Below are 19686 nucleotides of genomic sequence, written 5' to 3'. Positions count from 1 at the left end.
AGGGCGGCCGTTGCGTCTCCCCTAGCTTCAAGGCCTGTGACGCGTGTTTGGATCTGTTGCATGAGGGTGTTAAGTTGTTGTTGGATTTGCTGCTGCATTTGTTGTTGGAACTGGAGCATTTGCTGTTGGATTTGTTGGGAGAACTCAGCAAATTTCGCTTCGAGCTTAGCATCAATTTTAGCCTCTAATTTTTCCTCTAGGCGAGCCTCAAAATCCTCAAGGTCGGCAAAATTAACATAGCGTTCTGAGCGGGAGGTAGCTTTCCGCGTAGAGGGAGGACTAGAGGTAGTATCTTTGGGTTGCGGGGGAGTAGATGGGGGCGCCTGAGGTGAGATGGTAGGAACAGGTTGAAGTGGTAGACTGGCATTTGTTTGAGGTGGTGGATCGGGTGCAAAGGGTGGACGCTTTAAGGAAGCGTTTTGTTGTTGCAGTCTATGATTGCTAGCTTTAAGGGCTGTTATCTCGTCGCGCAGGGCTTGCAGCTCTGAATCACGAGACTGAGATTGCTGAGAGTGAGAAGCCGCAGCTGCCCAGCTCACCTGGTTTTTCGTGGAGGGCTCTCGGTGAGGAGACGACTTGGAGTCCAGGGGTGGGAAGGACTGGGAGCGATTCCGGCTGGAGCGCCGGTAAGAGGAGGAGGAGCGGTTAGAATCCATTTTGGCCGAGGTGTTTCCAGACCCTTGGCGACGGGTCCGGGATCGGGAACGATGGGAGGTGGAGGCACTGTCTGAGTCAGCTTGTAGCTGGCGTTTCAGTACGGCAGCAGGCACTTTGTAGCGGCGTTTACACTTGGAGGAACCAGTCTGGTGAGGACCAGAACAAACTATACAAGTGGGGGTGCATTCATGGGTTTCGTCAGGGTCGCAAACTCCGCAGTGAGGACACTTGGAGAGCTTGGGAGACGGGCAAACGTCCTCTCGGTGTCCCGTTTTGCGACAGTTAAGGCAGGCTTCCACTTTGTTCTTGAAGATGTAGCAGCGCACAGCACTTCCTGCGTAGGAGACTTGGCGGGGGACCTTTGTCCCTGCGAAAGTGATGACAATAGATTGGGTCTTGCCTAAACGGCGGGCGTAGAGAATGCAGTGTTCTGGATTCTGGGGTATCAAGTACTCCATGATTTCCTCCTGGGTCTCATCCACGTACTGGTGGTGAATGATACCTCGGACGTATGCGCCTGGTGGGGCCAAATAGGTGGCAACTGGGTAGCTTGTCGGGCCCAGGATGATTTCCTGTAGCTTCGTGTAAGTGATGGCGCGGTCCCGGTTCGGGGTGCTAAAGGTGAGGGTGTTGTGAACGAAATTCACCCGAAGGCGGTCCTCTGCGGTATCGGAGTACGTCAAACGAAGGCTTGAGGTGATTGCTCTGCGAAGAGCGTTCTCGCCCCAGGAACGCAGATTGAGGCCCCCGCGAGGGCGAATGATGACTTTAAAGTCTTCAAGAGGGAGACGTGGCAGTGACGGTGCACCTCGAGGTAGCTTACGTGACGTGGAGGGAGGTAGCTGCTGGGACGCGGTATGCTGGGCGGACGCGGAAGGCGTCTCCGTCAGCGGTGGCTTGGGAGTGCGTTTCGATGAAGAAGCGGCGGAGCCGCGTTCGTAGCAGCGGGCTACGTAGGTCCAGTCCGTGGGTATATAATCTTGAGGGGCTAGATCCTCCCCCTCCACGGTGACGACGTCCATGCTTGGCGAAGCACTGGGCCCGGCTGCGAAGCAGAGCCTATCGCCAGCGGCCGTAGGCTTAGCGAGGCTGGCACTGGACTCGGTGGAAACGTGTCCATGCAGGTCACAAAAACGGAGTGCCGGTCCCGAAATTGGGCTGGGCAGGTGCCGAGCACCTTCGTGAACTTCGGGAGACACAATAAGAGTCGGCGGAAGGTGAAAAGTCGGTCAAAATAGCAGAAATGGCCGGAGCCCATACGCACACGCGTCTGCACACCAGGCCAGGAACGCCGACTCCGATCGGCATACAAACGCCGGTAGCTTCGCGCCGAACAGATGGTGGCGTTCCTCCCTTCCTGTTCGGCGCGGTTCGGGTGTCCACCGAGATGACAGAGAATTACTGCGCCATTTCCTCTCTTCAAAAAGCGTTGCGTTAGAAGGACAAGGCATCGCGCCGAACGGGTGGTGGCGTTCCTCCCTTCCTGTACCGTGCACGGTTCGGGTGTCCACAGAGATGATGGAGAATTACTGCGTAATTTCCTTTCCTCAAAAAGCGTCGCGTTCAAAGGGCAAGGCATCGGACCGAACGGGTGGTGGCGTTCCGTGGACTGCCTGGCAGCGCTACAACACGCTGTACGCGAAAGGCGAAGCTTAAGCGTCATTAATTAGCAGTTAATTAGTATTTAGCCATTAATCAGTAATTAATCACTAATTAGTTATTTGTCATTACTTCGTCATCAATTATGTGTGACGTAATCCAGTGGTGACGTCGCCAGTGTCACATGCAAAATTCAGGGGGCACTTTGACTGTCTAAAGTGCGTAGAGGCGAAAGCGTTTTCCGCACCACTTTCAGTGCTTCTGTGGCACTGGTGGCGTCACATGTAATTGAGTACTAATTACTAAGTGATGACAAATCACTAATTAACGGTTAATTACTGATTAATGCCTGAATACTAATTAACTGCTAATTAAGCTTAAGCTTAAGCTTCGCCTTTAGGAGTGGAACGCGACAGCGTGTTGTAGCGCTGCCAGGGAGTCCACGGAACGACACCACCCGTTCGGCGCGATGCCTTGCCGTTTCAACGCAACGGTTTTTGAGGAAAGGAAATGGCGCAGTAAATCTCTGTCATTTCGGTGGACATCTGAACCGCACCGTAGAGGAACGGAGGAAGTGGGAGTGAAAGAAGAAAGACGAAGATGGCCCGTAATGAAGAAAATGAAAATTGTATTTGAGGAAAGAAAATTACGCAGTAACTGTCTCACATATCTCGGTGGACACCCGTCAAAATTCAGGGGGGGGGGGGTGCACTTTTTTGACCTAAAGTGTGGTCACTGATGTGTGGTTAAGATGTTAAGCTTCGCCTCTATAAGAGTGGAACGCGAGAGCGTCTTGCAACGCTGCCAGGGACTCCATAGAACGCCATCGCCCATTCGGTTCTACGCCTCGCTCGTCGGTAAATTGGTTTTTGAGGAAAGGAAAGGTATTTCTCTCTCATATCTCGGTGGACACCTAAACCTCGCCGGAAGGGAAGGGAGGAGGATGGCAGTGAGCGAAGACACCGTATTCACTAGACGTGCCTTTGTTCATTCCAAACAATCGAGCTGGCATTGCGGAGTGGATAGCATGCTCGTCTCGCACTCCGAAGACCGGGGTTCGATTCCCGAGCTCGACTAATTTCTTACTAGGTTTTATTTATTTATATGGCCTGACTAGAGAAGTTAATTAGGCTAATTGGGTAATTAAGCAATTAACTAAGCTCAGTCCCACTTACTTGGAGCATCACTATATGGTCCCTTCAATTGGTTGCATGGTTACTAGCCAAAGTACAATTGGCCCCGTTTGAAATTGGCGCACTGTGACGTCACGACCGTTTCGACCAACTGAAAAGCGTGACATTCTCTGTCGACAACTGCTGCTTACAACGATGAGACATTAAAGGCTTTCGCCTTAAAATGGTGCGGAAAACGCTTTCGCCTCTACGCACTTTCGACAGTTTCGAACGCGCTGCATATACATTCTTGTCAGGCCTGCGTCTCGTCGTGTCCGCGTACGCTTCGTGTTATGCCCGTAAGCATTTCATGCTTACTCTACTCTCGGTTACGGGAGAGGCAGAGTTTTTTTTTTAGAGGCCTCCTACACACTTCGAGCGACTTGTTCAACGGGCAAGGCGTCGCGTCGAACGGCCGATGGCGTTCCATGGAGACCTTCGCAGCGCTGCAACACGCTGTCGCGTTCCATTGTTAAAGGCGAAGCATGTGTGTCCTCAATTTTTTTATGCGAAGCATACTAGCCGCACAACCGAGCTCTTCCTTGTTGCGCCGCGCGCGGCCGCGTAGCTACCATTTGACCTACATCGGCGCACCACGTGATATGACGTCACAACAGCTGTGAAAACTGGGGCTCAACTCGCGCGCTCGCTTGCGGACGCGCAGCCTCCACCGGCGGCCTAACTCCCGCTCCTTCCGCTACGGGCGCTGACGTCACAACAGCTGTGAAAGCTGGGGCTCAACTCGTGCGCTCGCCTGCGGACGCGCAGCCTCCGCCGGCGGCCGAACTCCCGCTCCTTCCGCTAGGGGCGCTGACGTCACAACAGCTGTGAAAGCTGGGGCTCAACTCGTGCGCTCGCCTGCGGACGCGCAGCCTCCGCCGGCGGCCGAACTCCCGCTCCTTCCGCTAGGGGCGCTGACGTCACAACAGCTGTGAAAGCTGGGGCTCAACTCGTGCGCTCGCCTGCGGACGCGCAGCCTCCGCCGGCGGCCGAACTCCCGCTCCTTCCGCTAGGGGCGCTGACGTCACAACAGCTGTGAAAGCTGGGGCTCAACTCGTGCGCTCGCTTGCGGACGCGCAGCCTCCGCCGGCGGTATGCTTCGCATCCTAGGCTTAACCATAAGCTAAGCCAGGCCATTTTTATTTGTGCCCATGCTATTTGCACACCGCATCGATATACTAAAATATAGTAATAAAAATAATAGTGTCGGTTTGTTGAAAAAAATGTTCCTGTTCTAGAACCAGAGGGCGCTATTAAGGTGAAGTTATAGAAGTTATCACTGCGTCTTCGTTTGCATACGCTGAACCAAAAGTGCAGATGTAACTGTGTAAATTCACGCAAAACGCTTGCATTTAGCGTGAGCGTTGGGGTGTAGGCAGCTAGCAACAACGCCTCCGGATTAGCGCCTAAGCTATTTGAAAATGCTTCTGTCCCTTCGCTCATCGCAGAGATACCCGTAAAGACTCACAGCCGCCTCGCTAAAAGCTTCACCTTGTTGATTTTGACATTTCCGGTGACGTTTCATTGAAATTTTAACGCGATAGGTTAAGGGCCGCGTGTCGCAGAAAAGCCGGTGTCGTCGTCGGCGGCGTTGGCCGTGAGCGAAAAATGCCAGGTGCATAAATTAATAAAAATTGGTCGATTTGGGGATTCGAATCAGGCACTCTGGAGTGCGAGACGCGCACGTTAACCTCTCCGCCACGCCAGCTCGATGGTTCGGAATGAAGGCGCCGCCGTGGCTCAGTGGTGAGGCGCTCGTCTACCGAGCCGGAGTAGCCGGGTTCGAACCCGACCGCAGCGGCCGCTTTTCGATGGAGGCGAAACGCAAGAGGCGCCCGTGTGCTGTGCGATGTTAGTGCACGTTAAAGATCCCCAGGTGGTCGAAATTATTCCGGAGACCTCTGCTATGGCACCTCTTTCTCTCTTTCTTCTTTCACTCCCACCTTCCTCCCTTCCCTTACGGCACGGTTGAGGTGTCCATCGAGATACGTGAGACAGATACTGCGCCATTTCCTTTCCTCAAAAACCAATTTACCAATTTTACCGTATTCACTGTGGCGTTAGAAGGGTATTTTAGAGACGTACTGTGGTGTCCATTTCTTTCGGGTGTACGCCGAGATATGAGAGACAGGCGTATTTCCTTTCCTTAAAACCAATTCTCATTTCATTCTCCATAAGGCCCATACGGCGCGGTTCGGGTGTCCACCGAGATATGAGAGAGACAGGCATGGTCTGCTTTCCTTAAAACCAATTTCCATTTCATTTTCCTTCCCTTACGGCGCGGTTCGGGTGTCCACCGAGATACGAGAGGTCGTTTCCTTAAAACCAATTTTGATTTCATTTTCCTTTCCTTACGGCGCGGTTCGGGTGGCCACCGAGATTTCAAAGACAGGCGTCGTTTCCTTTCCTTCGGGCAAGGCGTCGCGCCGAACGGGCGGTGGCGTTCCGTGGACCCCTTGCCAACGCTGCAACACGCTGTCGCGCCCCACTCTTAAGATTAAGCTAAAGCGTCCTGCAAATTTTTACACATACTTTCAATCTCGTGCTTGCCGAGTGTATGTGTGTGTGCGGGCCCTTACGTTCGCGCTTTAGAAATGAGTTCGCAGAAACGACTTTCTTCGAGAAGTAAGAATTCGACGCATACTCCATGTGCTGCATCGGCGACCCCAAAGGAGGTGGCACAAGCGTCTCCAACAAGGTAAGTGGAACCTTCAGATCAGGCAGCCTCGTCTACCTGTTTGATCGAGAGCGATATTTCCTTCAACTGTATCGAACTGCAAATATCTGCGGTTTTTCGTACGAGGTAAGAAAATGTTCATGAATAAAACCCTCAGAGTTCTGTGTGCGCTCATATTTGTATGTAGATATTACAGTGAACAAAACAAGTAACCGCACGGCTTTATTAAAACATAAAGATGGCTAAGATATAGTTTGGGCCCAGGCGCTCTTTTTTTTTCCGACGGCGTATAGCAGTCCCTGAAGTATATTTCTGGACGCCACTCCTACGAGGGGCCAGTTTGCTTATGAAGAACTGAAATTTCTCGGCCACTGCAGACACGACGGCGTCCGTCTTGATACCGATAAAAAAGCGGCCGTCGCTTTCTTCCCGACGCCATCGGACAAGAACGCTGTGCGGAGGTTTCTGGGCCTCTGCGCTTACTACCGACGTTTGTTCACAGTTCTCGTATATTCCTGCGCCGTTTACTCGCCTCACGAAAAGGACGTCGGCTTCCAGTAGTCTTATGAACAGCAGCGAGCATTTGACTGTTTGAAACGGCGCCTGCAGTTTAGCTAGGGCATTTTGACCAGGACGCCGAGACTGGAGTTCACGCTGAGGCTAGAAACAAGGGCCTCGGGGCCGTCCTCATCCAGAACAGAAAGGTGCCGAACGTGCCGTTACGTACGCAAGTCGTGTATTATCGAAGGCGCAAACTAATTATTCGACGACAGAAAAACGATGCCTCACAGTATTTTGAGCGTTCGGACCTTACTTGCGTGGACGCCCGTTCCAGGTGGTCACAGACCACCCCACTCTGTGATGGGTTTTGAGATGCCAACAAGACAGGTTGATTCCAGCCAGGCGAATACCAGCACGTGGACGAGGCACGTGCCAGCTGCAACGAGCCTCGCGCGAGCGCGCAGCAACGCAGCCAAGCTAACCGACCTAGCCGCTGCATGTGGCTACTACTTACCACATTTCCCCTCACATACGATGCCTTGGTTGTCTCCTTTTCCGCAGGCTTGAGAAAAGGCATAAGATGGGTTCGACTTCGCCGTACAGTGCCGTTCCCAGTGTCATTTAGACATGATCTGAGCTCACTTGCAGGAGCCACCACATTCCTTTTTCGCTTTGTCTGTAACCCAGACGTCATCTCCTTCCAGAAGTGTCGAAAGTTGTCGTACGCCATGTCGTCCATTGTAGTCTCTTCACTGCTGTTGGTGGTATTGGGTTCCAGAATTCCGAAGTTTAGTGGCGTCTGGCAAACGGGGAACAAGCCTTCCGGGGGTCAGAGGAATCTTTGTCCGCAACCGCCTTCCCTTCAATAATTCAGAGGGGCTGAAGCTATCTTTCAGTCGAGTTGACCTTTAGGATAAGAGGGTCAGGAACGGGTCTTGGATCTGCTTCATTGAAGTTTCGATGATGTTGACTGCTGCCTCAGCGAGTCCGTTGCTCTGAGGGTGGTGTGGGCTTGATGTGACGTGTTTCAACCCGTATTCTTGAGCAAACTTAGTGAAGTCAGAGGACGAGAACTGCGGACCATTATCGGAGACCACCACCTCTGGAATGCCGTATCGAGCGAAAATTGATTTGCAGTGATTGATCACTGTATTAGATGATAACTTCTCTCTAGACGAGTCAGATCCGAATATCTGGAGTAATAATCAGTCACCATTAACCACCAGTGGCTGTTGAAAATAACAGGCCCAATGCAACTCTCTCCCACGATTTTGAAGGAAACTCGGTGCTTTGAAGGGGCATTTTTCGGTTGCTGGGCGTCTTGACACATTGCGGACAATGTTTTATGGTGGTTGCCATGTCTTTGGCCCCTGTAGACCACCAAACGCAGTCCTTAGCGTGGGCCTGGGTCTTCGTGATGCCGAAGTGACCATGGTGCAAAAGGCGCAAAATTTCTTTTTTTGCACGTGAGTGGAACACCCACGAGGGCTGCATAGAGTAACAGATCGTCCTCTACGTTGAGCTGTTGACGATGGTAGTAGAAGGATCTCACTTAAGGGCTAAATCTAGTCGGGAAGGCCATTCTTTTGAGCAGAGTTATCATGATATACAGGCACACGCGATCTGATTTTTGGTATTCTTTCAGCCACACAAGGCAGTGCTGCTTAATGGGAAGGGTTGCCCTCAGGTAGCACAAAATACCTCGATGTCGATTTCTAGCCCTATGTCGCCAGTATCCTGTAGAGGCGCTCTGGAAAGAGTGTCGGCCGCGATCAGTTCTTTCCCAGGTACACATACAACTTCGTACTGGTACCTCATTATTTGCATTTTAAGTATGTGTGGCTGCGGTGTAAGGTCATCAAGACTTTTTGACATAAAGATAGGTACCAATAAAGATAGGTGGTCTGTTTCGATTTTGAATTGCTTGCCGACCTAGCCATTGAATTTTCCGCAAACCCAAATCAAGCCAAGAGCCTCTTTCTCTATTTGCGCATAGCGTTTCTCGGTGTCACATAGAAGCCGGGAGGCATAAGCGATGACCAAAAACTTGCCACTGGTCTGTTTCTGTCAAATCACTGCCCCTAGTAGAAAGGAAGAAGCGTCTGCACTGACCACTGTCTCCTTAGCGGGATCGTAGAGCCCTAGCACTGGGCGAGATGAAAGTAGCTGCTTCCATTTGTCGAACGCTTGCTGTTGAGGAATGTCCCAAACGAATTCCTGCTTTTTAGACAGCAAACAAGTAAGCGGCTGGAGCAGTTCCGCAAGGTTGGTTACCAAGTGGGAAAGATATGTAGCCACTCCCAGCAGCCTTTGCAACTCGCTTCTATTAGTGGGACTGGCGACTTTTAAGATGGCTTCAACCTTTTTTTCGTCGGGTTTGAGTCCGTGCTGGTCAAGCTTGTGACCTAGGAATGTGAGCTGGTCGAGGAGAAACAGGCACTTGTTCTCGTTTAGCGTGACACCTGCCTCAGTTGGTCGTTGAAGAAAGGTGTGAAGTGTCTCGTGCTCTGTTTCGTCTAAGCCCCAAATAAGGATGTCGTCCATGTGACACACAACTCTGTCGACACCTTCCCGAATTTTTGACACCTGCTTCTGGAAGTACTCGAGAGCGGACGCGATGCCAAATAGAAGCCGGTTGAAGGAAAACTTCCCGAATGGCGTGATGAGGGTAGTAAGATTCTTGCTGTCTTCACTGAGTGGTATCTGCCAGAACCCTGAATCGGCATCGAGCTTCGAAAACACCTTGGCCACGCAGATTCTAACACCACTGTTTGGTTTTTGGACTACCACCATAGGAGCACAACAGTCAGTAGGCCATCAACACGTGAAATGACTCCAGTATTTTCAATTCACTCCAGTTTAAGCCGTGTTTTTTTGTAGAGCGGAATTGTTATGCAACGAGGGGAGTTCAGGGCAAATGGTTTCGCATAGTAACTAGCGGAGGACTTGAAACAATGAAGGAAATTCGTCTCTTGGGCTCACCTTCTTTACGACGGCGCTGACGAAGGTTAGCAACTGCAAGTCTTTGATGGCTGGCTTTCCGAGTAAGGGCACTCCCTTACGTCTTGGAGCGTTTCACGTCCTCGGTAGACGAGTTGAAGACGCGCTACGCCCTTGACTGCGAACGGTCTCCGATCAGGACCGTACACCTGCCGAGGAGCACACAACGGAGTCTGATGTCGGAGCATGCTGAAACTCGTATGTGGGAAGAGAGATTGGTCGGCGCCTGTGTCGATCTTGACTTTAACAGGTTTGCCTTGCATGAGGATGATCGTCTCCCATGTCGACGTATCGAAGGACGAGACGGCTCCCAGAAATTCACCTTCGCTGTCGGGTCCTGATGCTTCAAAGATGTCAACCCGTCGTGACATGCAGACAGACGCTTAGTGGCCCTTCTTATGGCAGCCCTTGCATACCTCTTTCCGCGCTGGGCATAGCGAACGCGGGTGTCGGTCGACACCATGTCGGAACGCTGTCAGCTGGACGCGAATTTGGCCTTGATTCAAAGTGCTCTCGGCCGTCGTTGACGTGAGGGGTTGCCTGACTTGCTGTCTGCCTGATCCAATTTTGTTGTTGGTCAGCGTTTCGGGGTGAAGCCCCGCTTGCTGCTGACGTACGCTTTCGACCTGCTTGATAAACTCAAGTGCCTTCTGAAGAGTAAGATCAGCGTGAAGTTGCAGTCTCGCTGACAGTTTCTGGTCTTGAATGTCGATTACCCGTCTGTCTCTAACCACTTCCCTTCGGAGGTTGCCATACTCACAATGGCTGGAAAGCATGTGAAGGGCAATTACGAAGTCTCCCACGATTTCACCGTCGTTTTGGACCCTCGTGTTGACTCGTGCCCGTTCAAAAACGACGTTTCGCCGCTGTATGAAGTAGCTGTCGAACTGCATCAGGACGACTTCTAAGTACCGGACGTTCTCTGCGGAGAGTTTGAAGGTTCCGAAGACTTACTTGGCCTGGTCACCCATCAAGTAAAGGAGCGTGTCGACTTGGTGGGACCCTGACTTGTCGCAGTGACCGGAAGCCGTGAAAAAACGCTCGAACCGCTTCCTCCATTTCGGCCAGCAGGCAGGAGTCCTGAAGCAGAAGGGCTCGGGTGGTTGAATGACGAAGGGCGCCAGCTAACTGTGGCAATTGCGTTATTTCTGACACCATGTTGAGATGCCAACAGGACAGGCTTATTCCATCCAGGCGAATACCAGCACGCGCACGAGACACGTGCCAGCTGCGACAGAGCCTCGCGCAAGCGCGCAGCAGTGCAGCCATGTTAATCGGCCTAGGCACTACATCTGGCTACTGCCTACAACAATGGGTGCCTAATCTCAGAGACCTTGCAGGCCGACTTGCGCGGTGGGCCCTTCGGCTGCAAGAGTTCTACGCTACATTCGTCTATAAGTCTGGTCGCAGGCACACCGATGCCGACTGCCTCTCCTGTGCTCTCGTGGAACCAGCGCCTACAAAACTCGGAGGACGACAATGAAGACGCCTTCCTAGGAGCCCTCAGTACCGTAAATACGGCAGTGCGGCAGCGACTAGACCGGGAACACCACGACGTGATCTCGCATTTGGAAGGTTAAGGAGTCGTAGTTACACGCATCTTTGTACGCGTACTACCTGATTTATGTCTTCGAGACAACGCTCTCTATATGAACTTTGCCGCGAGTCTGAGGTCACGACTTCTCGCTGTGCCCACTGATCTACGCTGCGAAATTATAGAAGTCTCTCATGATGACCCCACCTCGGGACATTTGCGCTTCAGTCGAACGCTCGCGCGTATACGCTCCATGTATATTGGCCACAACTGCATAACACCGTTCCTCATTACACCAGGACCTGCCGTGACTGTTAAAGGCTGAAGACTCCGCCCGTGAAGCCTGCAGGACGTCTTGACCCCATCGTGCCACCACTCACTCCGATCCAGCAAATCGGCATGGATCTGCTCAGGCCTTTCCCTACGTTGTCGCAGTTGGGAAACCTATGGATCGCTGCTGCGACGCTCAGGCCTTTCCCTACGTTGTCGCAGTTGGGAAACCTATGGATCGCTGCTGCGACGAACTACCTCACGCGCTACGCCGAGTTGCGAGTTTTGACTTCATTAACAGCTGCGGATGTGGCGAAATTTTTCATCGAGTCAGTCGTTCTTCGACACGTGCCCCAGGGGTCCTTATCTCTGATCACGGTGCCGCATTCTTGTCGCGACATTTGTGAGATTGGGAGCCACACCACACCACACGTCACAAAACTACTGCATACCACCCGCAAACCCAGGCTCACCGAGCGCTTTAACAGGACTTTGGCTGACATGCTCTTTACGTATGTCGATATCTAGCACAAAACCTGGTTAAAGAACCCCAGTTGATCGAAATTTCCGAAGCCCTTCACTACGGCGTCCCTCATAGCCTGAGTCGCTTTGGGACGTTAAGCCCCAATAAACCAAACCAAAACCTGGGACGAAGTGCTACCGGCACCATACACTGTTTTTGCGTGCAACACCACAATTGAGGAAACCAGCGGATTTTCACCGTTTCGCCTGATGCATGGCCAGTAAGTGATCACTGTACTGGACGCTATGCTGCCACACCAGCCAAATGTTTACACTCACGCCGATGCTCGTCGACCAGCATGCGGAAGAAGCTCGACAGCTGGCAATACTTTGCATCCAAGCCCGCTAGCGCGTCGATGCACGCAGGTACAACCTAGGGCACTGTGACGTTCATTTCCATCCTGGTGATCGAGTGTGGGTGTGTACTCCACTTCGACGCCGCGGTATTAGCGAAAAGCTTTTGAAGCGTTACTTTGGATTGTACGACGTGGTGCGTTGTATATGCGAAATAATTTATGAGGTGCTGCCAATGGTATGCGGTCGTCCCGCCGACTACCTTTCTCGAAAGTCGTTCACCTGTTTCGCTTGAACACTGACCGCTAGGAGCACGTCTTCTTACTCCTTGCACGCAGTTGTGCTTTTCGAGAGGGGACCAGTGTCATTTTTATGATTTTGGCTCCTTCGACTTCCTGCTCGGTGCGAACTGACGGCAAAAAAGGGGGAGGATTCGTAAAAACCGCTCTGTTAATTGTCGGCGGTTCGCATTTCAAAGAAAGACGTATCTGGAAGTCCCTCTATTGTGGTTAGGAATCCCTGTCTCTTCCAGTTTTTCTCTCGTTCGATGCGAGCGCCAAGGGATTCGCGTTAAGTAGATTTTGCGGACACCTTAAAGATTACATCACTGCAACTGGAAGGTTAGCTTGTTAACTGCATACAAAACTGTTCCGCGTGTCCGAAAATGTGTGTTTTTTCTATTCCTGGTGCTTCAAAATTGTTTTCATTTACTTGAATTTTTCGACAATGGTTGGTATTTTTTTTCGTTTCAGTCATTCCACTATTCTACTCCTCCGCCTCATGCCTTTTTTTTTTTCTGCGCGGATACCATACGATTTTCCTTGCCATTCACCACCAAACTTTGTTCAATGCCCCTGAGTGGGTATGTGCCATGCTTAATGAGGTAAACAACAAGATTTCCCGTGGTCTGCGTCGCGACCGCTTCGCCTGACTCTGGTTCCTATTACACCTGTGATCCCAGTCTTCCCGTTTTTTGAGTGTTAGGTTTATTGAGGTTTAAGTTGCCAAAGGGACTCAGGCTATGAGGGATGCTGTAGTGAAGGTCTCCGGAAATTCCGACCGCCTGGGGTACTTTAACGTGCACTGACATGGGCCTCTAGAACTTTGTATATATCCATCGAAATTCGACCTCCGCGGCCGGGATAGAATCTGCGTCTTTCAACAACCCGTTACAATATACACTCTAAAAGGTAGTTACGGTTACTACATGTTGGGGTAGCAACAACCGTCACATATATGACTGCCTATGTAGTAACTGTGCGTAGTAACTGCAAGGTAGTAACATTTACTACATCTGGAGAGGTAGCAACAGTAAGTACCTGCAGTAACATTTGCTAGATTTGCTAGATTGTTAGATTTGCTGCCATTCAGGAAACCCTTTTCATTATATAAAAACATGAGGCATTGAGTAGCAATGTCACCAGGAATGTTAGTATACATACATGTGCATATTCCGATCATCTATTTCGTGATCAAGGTAGTAATGCATACTAACAGGGTTATAATGAGGTAGTACAAGTGTAGTAATTACCAAAAAACGTAGTAACACGAGCAGTCACTACCTTTACTACTATATTTTTTTTAAGGTAGTAACAAAGTCGTATGAACATGTTACGTAGGTAGCAAGGGTTAAAAAAAGGTTGTAACAGCAGCCGTTACTACGTTTCCACTACCTTTTTTTTCTAAAAGTGTAAGGTAAGCCACTGCTGCGCTGTGGGCAAATAAACAAATAAAGAGAAACCAGGCGGCTGATCTTCCAGTGTTCTGGAACTTTAACTGAGAGCGTTGTTGCATTGTGAAAATTCAGCGGGGTACTTTGTTGACCTAAAGTGCGGTGAGGCGAAAGCCTTAAGCGCAGTGTTGCTGCTTGTGTCACTGATGTGTTGTTAAGATAAGCTTCGCCTCTAAGAGTGAAACGTGACAGCGTCTTAGGCTAATTGGTTAATTAAGCAATGAACTAAACTCATTCCCACTTAGTTGGAGCATCACTATACGATCCCTTTAATTGGTTGCATGGTTACTAGCCAAAGTACAATTTGCCCCGTTTGAAATTTGTGCACTGTGACATCATGACCATTTCGACCAATTGAAAAGCGTGACATTTCTGTCGACAACTGCTGCTTAGAACGATGAGGCATTAAAGGCTTCCGCCTTGATAACTGCAACAGAGCAGATTGACCATCTGTACCAAGTTGAGAGATTTGAGCATGAAATGCCATCATGACCAGGTGCAGTTAAATGCCTACACGAATCAAGAACGGCCAGGTCTATTCCTCGATTATTCATTTCGGCACTTCCCCACAGATTGTGATAAGTACTCGCCCACAATAATTTGAGATGCGCTGCCTTTTCGAGCACATATAACGGTTTTAGTAGATTGGAACATCGCTTGCCACCATTACTAAACAGACTTCAAGACACAGACATGGACATAAGAAGCGTCAAGACCCGCACTTGTTAAATATTTTAGGAATCTTACTGTATGAAGTAATAGATTAAGGATGGACATTCCATATTGTAATTAAAGGCAAATTTCTGTATAAATACGTTTGTGTATGTTTCTGATTTAATTTGTGAAGTACGTACATGTTGTATACATTTTTGTGTATAGTCAATATATATATATATATATATATATATATATATAAAATGTGTGTGTGTGTGTGTGTGTGTGTGTGTGTGTGTGTGTGTGTGTGTGTGTGTGTGTGTGTGTGTGTGTGTGTGTGTGTGTGTGTGTGTGTGTGTAGGTTATTTGTACTCCCGAAATCCGATTTGCCAGCCGTCGCCGTAGCTCAGCGGTAGAGCACCCGAAGCGTAATTCGGAGGTCGAGGGTTCGGATCCGACCGGCGGCATGTGGTTGTTTTTTCTTCTGCTTTTCTAATCAATTAGCTTTAAGCGATAACATATTCAGTAATATTGTAAATTGATCAACACCACATAAATAAATAAATTAATTAAAAAAATCCTCTGTGCCCCTTGGTTTCTGTGGCTGTTGGCTTTTCTCATATATATATATATATATATATATATATATATATATATAGATATAGATATATTGTGTGCTGACTGGGTATAATGCTTTATGGTGTATGCGCATGAAATACTTGATCATATTTTGTGCTGTAGTGCAACAACTTCTGCAGAAACTAATCTGAAAATTGTGTGTGATTTGAAACCGCTGTACGCTGCCATCAAAGGGGGCAAGGGCCTTAGTCAAGCTGCTTAACTAGCAGCTTTTTGTCCTTGCCGTCACCGACGATATTCTTCCATTTGTCGATTATGATCTCTTGGGCTTGTCCCTGAACCACCTGGTTGAAAAAAACTGTCAGTCTTTCTTTTTTTTCATTATTCGAGATGTTTGCTCAAACGGAAAGAAAGTTATAAGAAGGAGTACTAAACAAGCCTCGCTTAAAAAGTGGCAAAAGTTCGCGATAAAGCGATTATCATGAGTCCACTTGCGATAGTCGCCTGCAACGTCCCATCGCAGGCCTACCGTCTTTAGGAAGCGTCAGTCGCTGTCCGTTTAGGGTGTTCAGATTAGCCGTCGCCGTTGTTGGTACGAAGGGCACGGAGAACACCCCTGGTTTGTCAACAGTGTTAGTTGGTGACTCACGCGCTGTTGTTGTTCTGCGCAATTTTCTTCTCAGGTGGCGCTACCCGACAAGATGCAGCCGCAGTCGGAGGCCCCCTCAGTCACCGTAGAGTCATCTGCAGAATCTGGAATCTCCACGTCCGCCACATTGAGGTAACCGACGGAGTGTGCCGCAGTCTTCTCGACGGCGACGACGGGACGGCGCAGGGTACGTGTGCCCGGCATCCCGAAAAATGACGAGATCACGGTTCGCTCACAAAGAGAAACGTTGTAAGTAGGTTTCAGCAAGAAGCAGTGTGGATGTTCCTACTGGAGTAACATAGCGCAAAATAAACAACTGTTTTAGAACGAGTCACAGGCCTCAGGATAAACATTTGTGTCACGGGAAATAATTAATGCGAACTGGTACGAAATCGCAGTTAGATATTACAAAGCATAGCTCTGGAAGCCTCACGGCCGCTTCTCGCGGACCTCCCAGTGCCGTTCAAATCCAGCGCGCAGCTGACGAAGCTCCACACCCCGTGAAGTCTATGGAGGAATAAAGCGAAGTCACCCACCCACAACAAGCGCATCACTAACGATAGCAGCGCCTACGCATGGCTTACCGGCCATAGACTAAAGTTTTAAAGCGTTAAAGCCAAAGCCAAATAGCCAAAGCCCCATAATGGGCCACAACACGCATTTCGCGGGCACTTCATGCGAGCTGAAAAGTGTTGCGAGTACGAGCCCGATTTCGGCAAATTTTACTTGGAACCGAATAATTGAATCTGCTCGCGATGGAAGCTGTGACATTTAGCTGCTGACAGTCGTCACCGGCGGAACTAAATGACAGTATAGTCCCCGGTCAACGCCTTCTTCGTTTCTGCGTGGCGCGATGTCGGACTCGGATTTGGGCGAGCAGGCAGCATGCACGAGTTCGGCAAAGCATTCCCGACAGTCCCGGCTTGTCTACCCGTCCGATCATTCCGATGATTCACCGGACGACATCGTAAGCCCCAACTCCGCCACTCTAATACCTGTTCATGCTTGCGCTTCGTCAGTCGCCGCTGCTTTGTACCGGTGACAGTTTGCCTTTCTGGTGCCGAATTCGGCTCAGACCTCCTGTCGCTTTTTTTTCTTCCCAAGCTGTTGCGCATGAGGCAGGTGTTTTTCACCATGCGGAGTGCAACGACTACGTTGCAAGCCGTCGCATACCTCTTAACCTCACTGCGTCATTGGCAGCGCGGTTAGTGCGCTGTATTTTAATTGCCCTCACTTTTTCCCAGCGGATGGTCAAGCGCAAATAATGAACTGGTATGAGGATTTAGGCGCTGTTGTTCCTTGTCTCCTAGTCGGAGAAGCTGCGCGCAAACTGGCGCAGGTCCGATTTTTCGACCTGGCTGATGCGCCTCTTGCTGCGTGCATGCGCGAATAAGTAAATAATAAATCTCTCGCAGCATGTGTTGAGCGCGCGCTTTTCGTCGTTTGCCCTCACGCTGTGTGCGGCGTAGCTCGCTGCTGTCGCGAGCCGATGCGCGAGTGTCGTCGTGCACTACGTCGCCCGTGACGCGCTAATCTCTGAGCTCCGTAATCAGGGCCCCCGGCGCGCTGAGCAAACGCCCACACGAGACTAACGTCGAGAGGGGCCGTGCAGGAAGTTCCTCCTTTTCAGCTCCCTTGTCGGCGCCGGGGCACGACGCCGCTTTTGAAGCTAGCCGGATTTAGCGCGAGAATGGTAATATATCTGCTCACCCCGCCGTTCGATTTGGTGTCATTTCGTTCTCTCAATTCAAGTCCGGCGCGCGAGCTTTCGCCCTGTCGTGTCCACCGCTTTTTTTTTTTGAACCATATCAGCCGCTCTAGTTGGAAGGACCAGTTTTCGTTAAGCTCGCGCCGTGGGTTCGGGAAGGACGGCTTGGAAAAGATGAAAATGAAAAAAAAAAAGGAAAGGAGACATTCTATTAATTTGTATGGCTCTCGTGTTCGGACCCGCCTGCAACCTTATGTACACATGGTGTTTGTTGATATGGATTTGTTGATTCACGCGCAATTTCGTCGGGAGTAGTTTCGCTTTTAACCGGTAGTGTCGTTTGCATGTCTTGTGTGTATTGCAGACAGAATTCGTTTGGAACCATATTGATATTCGTGTCACTCTGCATCATCAGCAGTCATTTCGCAGCTGCTTCTGTGTCATGCAACAGCATATTGCAGCCAGTATCTCCTAATTATGTTACAGGAAGGAAGAAGTTTGTGTGCTCTCTTGTCGGGGCCTGCACTGCCATACTTTGTGGCTATCGTTTATTCCTCAGTGCCTTTTCCTGGTGTGCTGTTGTACTGTGCTTGCATGGTGCACACCATTGTCATACTTTGCTGCCGCACACAACAAAAAAAAGAAATGACAGAGACCTTCCATACTCCGGTAATGGTGTTGATAGTCTGAATGGCTTGATGTAGTGTGTCAATGCTGACATATCTGCAGGGTGTGCTTTGCATGGTGTGTGAAAGAAATGTGATTGGCATGTAAATGCCTGTAACACTACAATTCTGAAACTTTGTGCATTTTGTCTGAATCCCTCACTGATAGTGGATTTCCTATTCAAGACAGGTTAAATGTTCTTTTTCCTGAACGGTCACACAAAATTACCAAAATGTTGGTGGGTGTCTTTCATGTCATCCATGAAAAATAATGTTTGACAATCACATTTGTTCCATGTTTCTGCGTCACATATTGCGGTTCTAGATTAGGCATCCCTAGAACTGTTATCACAGAGTTAAGGTGTCTGTCTTTCATCTATTTCTTTTGTCGTTAATACGTGCTGGTAGATGTTTTGCATTAGTAAGCCTGTTTATTTAGTAATAATAAGCTGACTTATCACCATTGTAAACAGTGTTTAAAACTACTTGTGTGTTGTTAGCCATTTAAAATATCTATACTAAGCTGTGTAGTAAAAAAAATTGTAATTACCCATCGTGTAATAGGTTTGGAATGGGCCTTTAAGGAAATAAAAACTAATGAAATGAAATTGTTTTGCCGTTACCTAGAAAATGAACTTTCTAAAAATGAACTTCTGCTCTGTCCTGTGCTTCTTTACCAAAGAACACCAGTGTGTATAAAATAGCAACTCTTACAAGAGATTTACATATTTTCAAAAGACTTCTACAAGCACTTATATTGTCCATCAATAGTGCGAGATAGCAATAAACATTTAGTACACGTTGTTACATCGTCTACTCAATAACCCTTTCAGTCGCATCATGATGTGTAAATTAACACAAGTTCATGCTGTGCTTTTTTTTTTATTATTATTCAACTGCTGTTATCAGTTCAAAGTTTTTAGTGATGGAGTTTCGCTTACAACAGTGCACCGGATGTCAGTATACACAGCCATGTAATAACTTTGTCTTATCGTCGTTGTTTTTGTTTTCTGTTATCGCCGCTGTCTAGGCTGAGTTGGGACCAATAATATGCGCATATAAATAATGAAATAGCCCTGGTTGTTAACCTGACCTAAAGGTTAATTAGGGTATTCTTCGCTGCGTGGCAGTCCTTGCCTGCAGATATAGAGATCGCCCTATTAAACCATTTCTCCCCGTCGCCTCCAATCATGCAGGATGAAACGTCAAGCGTGGGTAGTGCATCAACCGCAGACAACACCTCGCGGAGTGATACGCCCACACAGGGTCGTAGGGGTCGCCGGCGCAAAAGCAAGTCCAAGCGTTGTAAACTCATCTACAAGTGCTCCACTTTTGTCAAGGTGAGAGAGATAGACTTTTACTTCTAACAGGGCTTTCCCTCTTTGACACTAACGCTTTCTTTTCTTTCACTCTTCCTGTGTTGGCTTTGTCTCTCTATGTTACCGAGCTCTTCGTGTTTTTTTTTTCCTTACT

The 19686-nt window shown here is 49.3% G+C and overlaps 1 protein-coding gene and 2 pseudogenes across 2 annotated transcripts in view; 1 reads left to right on the top strand and 2 right to left on the bottom strand.

The window, feature by feature from the left end:
• Positions 1-6844: 6844 nt before the first annotated feature.
• LOC149360499 (uncharacterized) lies at positions 6845-9399 on the bottom strand (annotated as a pseudogene).
• LOC149360498 (uncharacterized) lies at positions 7783-16044 on the bottom strand (annotated as a pseudogene).
• Positions 16045-16468: 424 nt separating this feature from the next.
• LOC149360497 (polycomb protein EED-like) overlaps positions 16469-19686 on the top strand; it is a 40356-nt gene continuing 37138 nt past the window's right edge. Inside the window, exons 1-2 of one of the 2 annotated variants that reach the window (XM_089572352.1) lie at positions 16469-16807; positions 19410-19553. In XM_089572352.1, the coding sequence (XP_089428478.1) occupies positions 16694-16807; positions 19410-19553 (258 nt within the window). In that variant the 5' untranslated portion in view covers positions 16469-16693. Of the gene's footprint in view, positions 16808-17365; positions 17534-19409; positions 19554-19686 lie in introns of those variants that run through there. The other variant, XM_089572353.1, reaches the window with a different exon arrangement.

The sequence above is a fragment of the Amblyomma mixtum genome, chromosome 2 (genome assembly GCF_055824585.1).
Source record: "Amblyomma mixtum isolate Tamu chromosome 2, ASM5582458v1, whole genome shotgun sequence".
Taxonomy (NCBI): Eukaryota; Metazoa; Arthropoda; class Arachnida; order Ixodida; family Ixodidae; genus Amblyomma; species Amblyomma mixtum.
The sequence above is the reverse complement of the archived record's forward strand: the minus strand, read 5'-3'. Positions and strand labels throughout refer to the sequence as shown.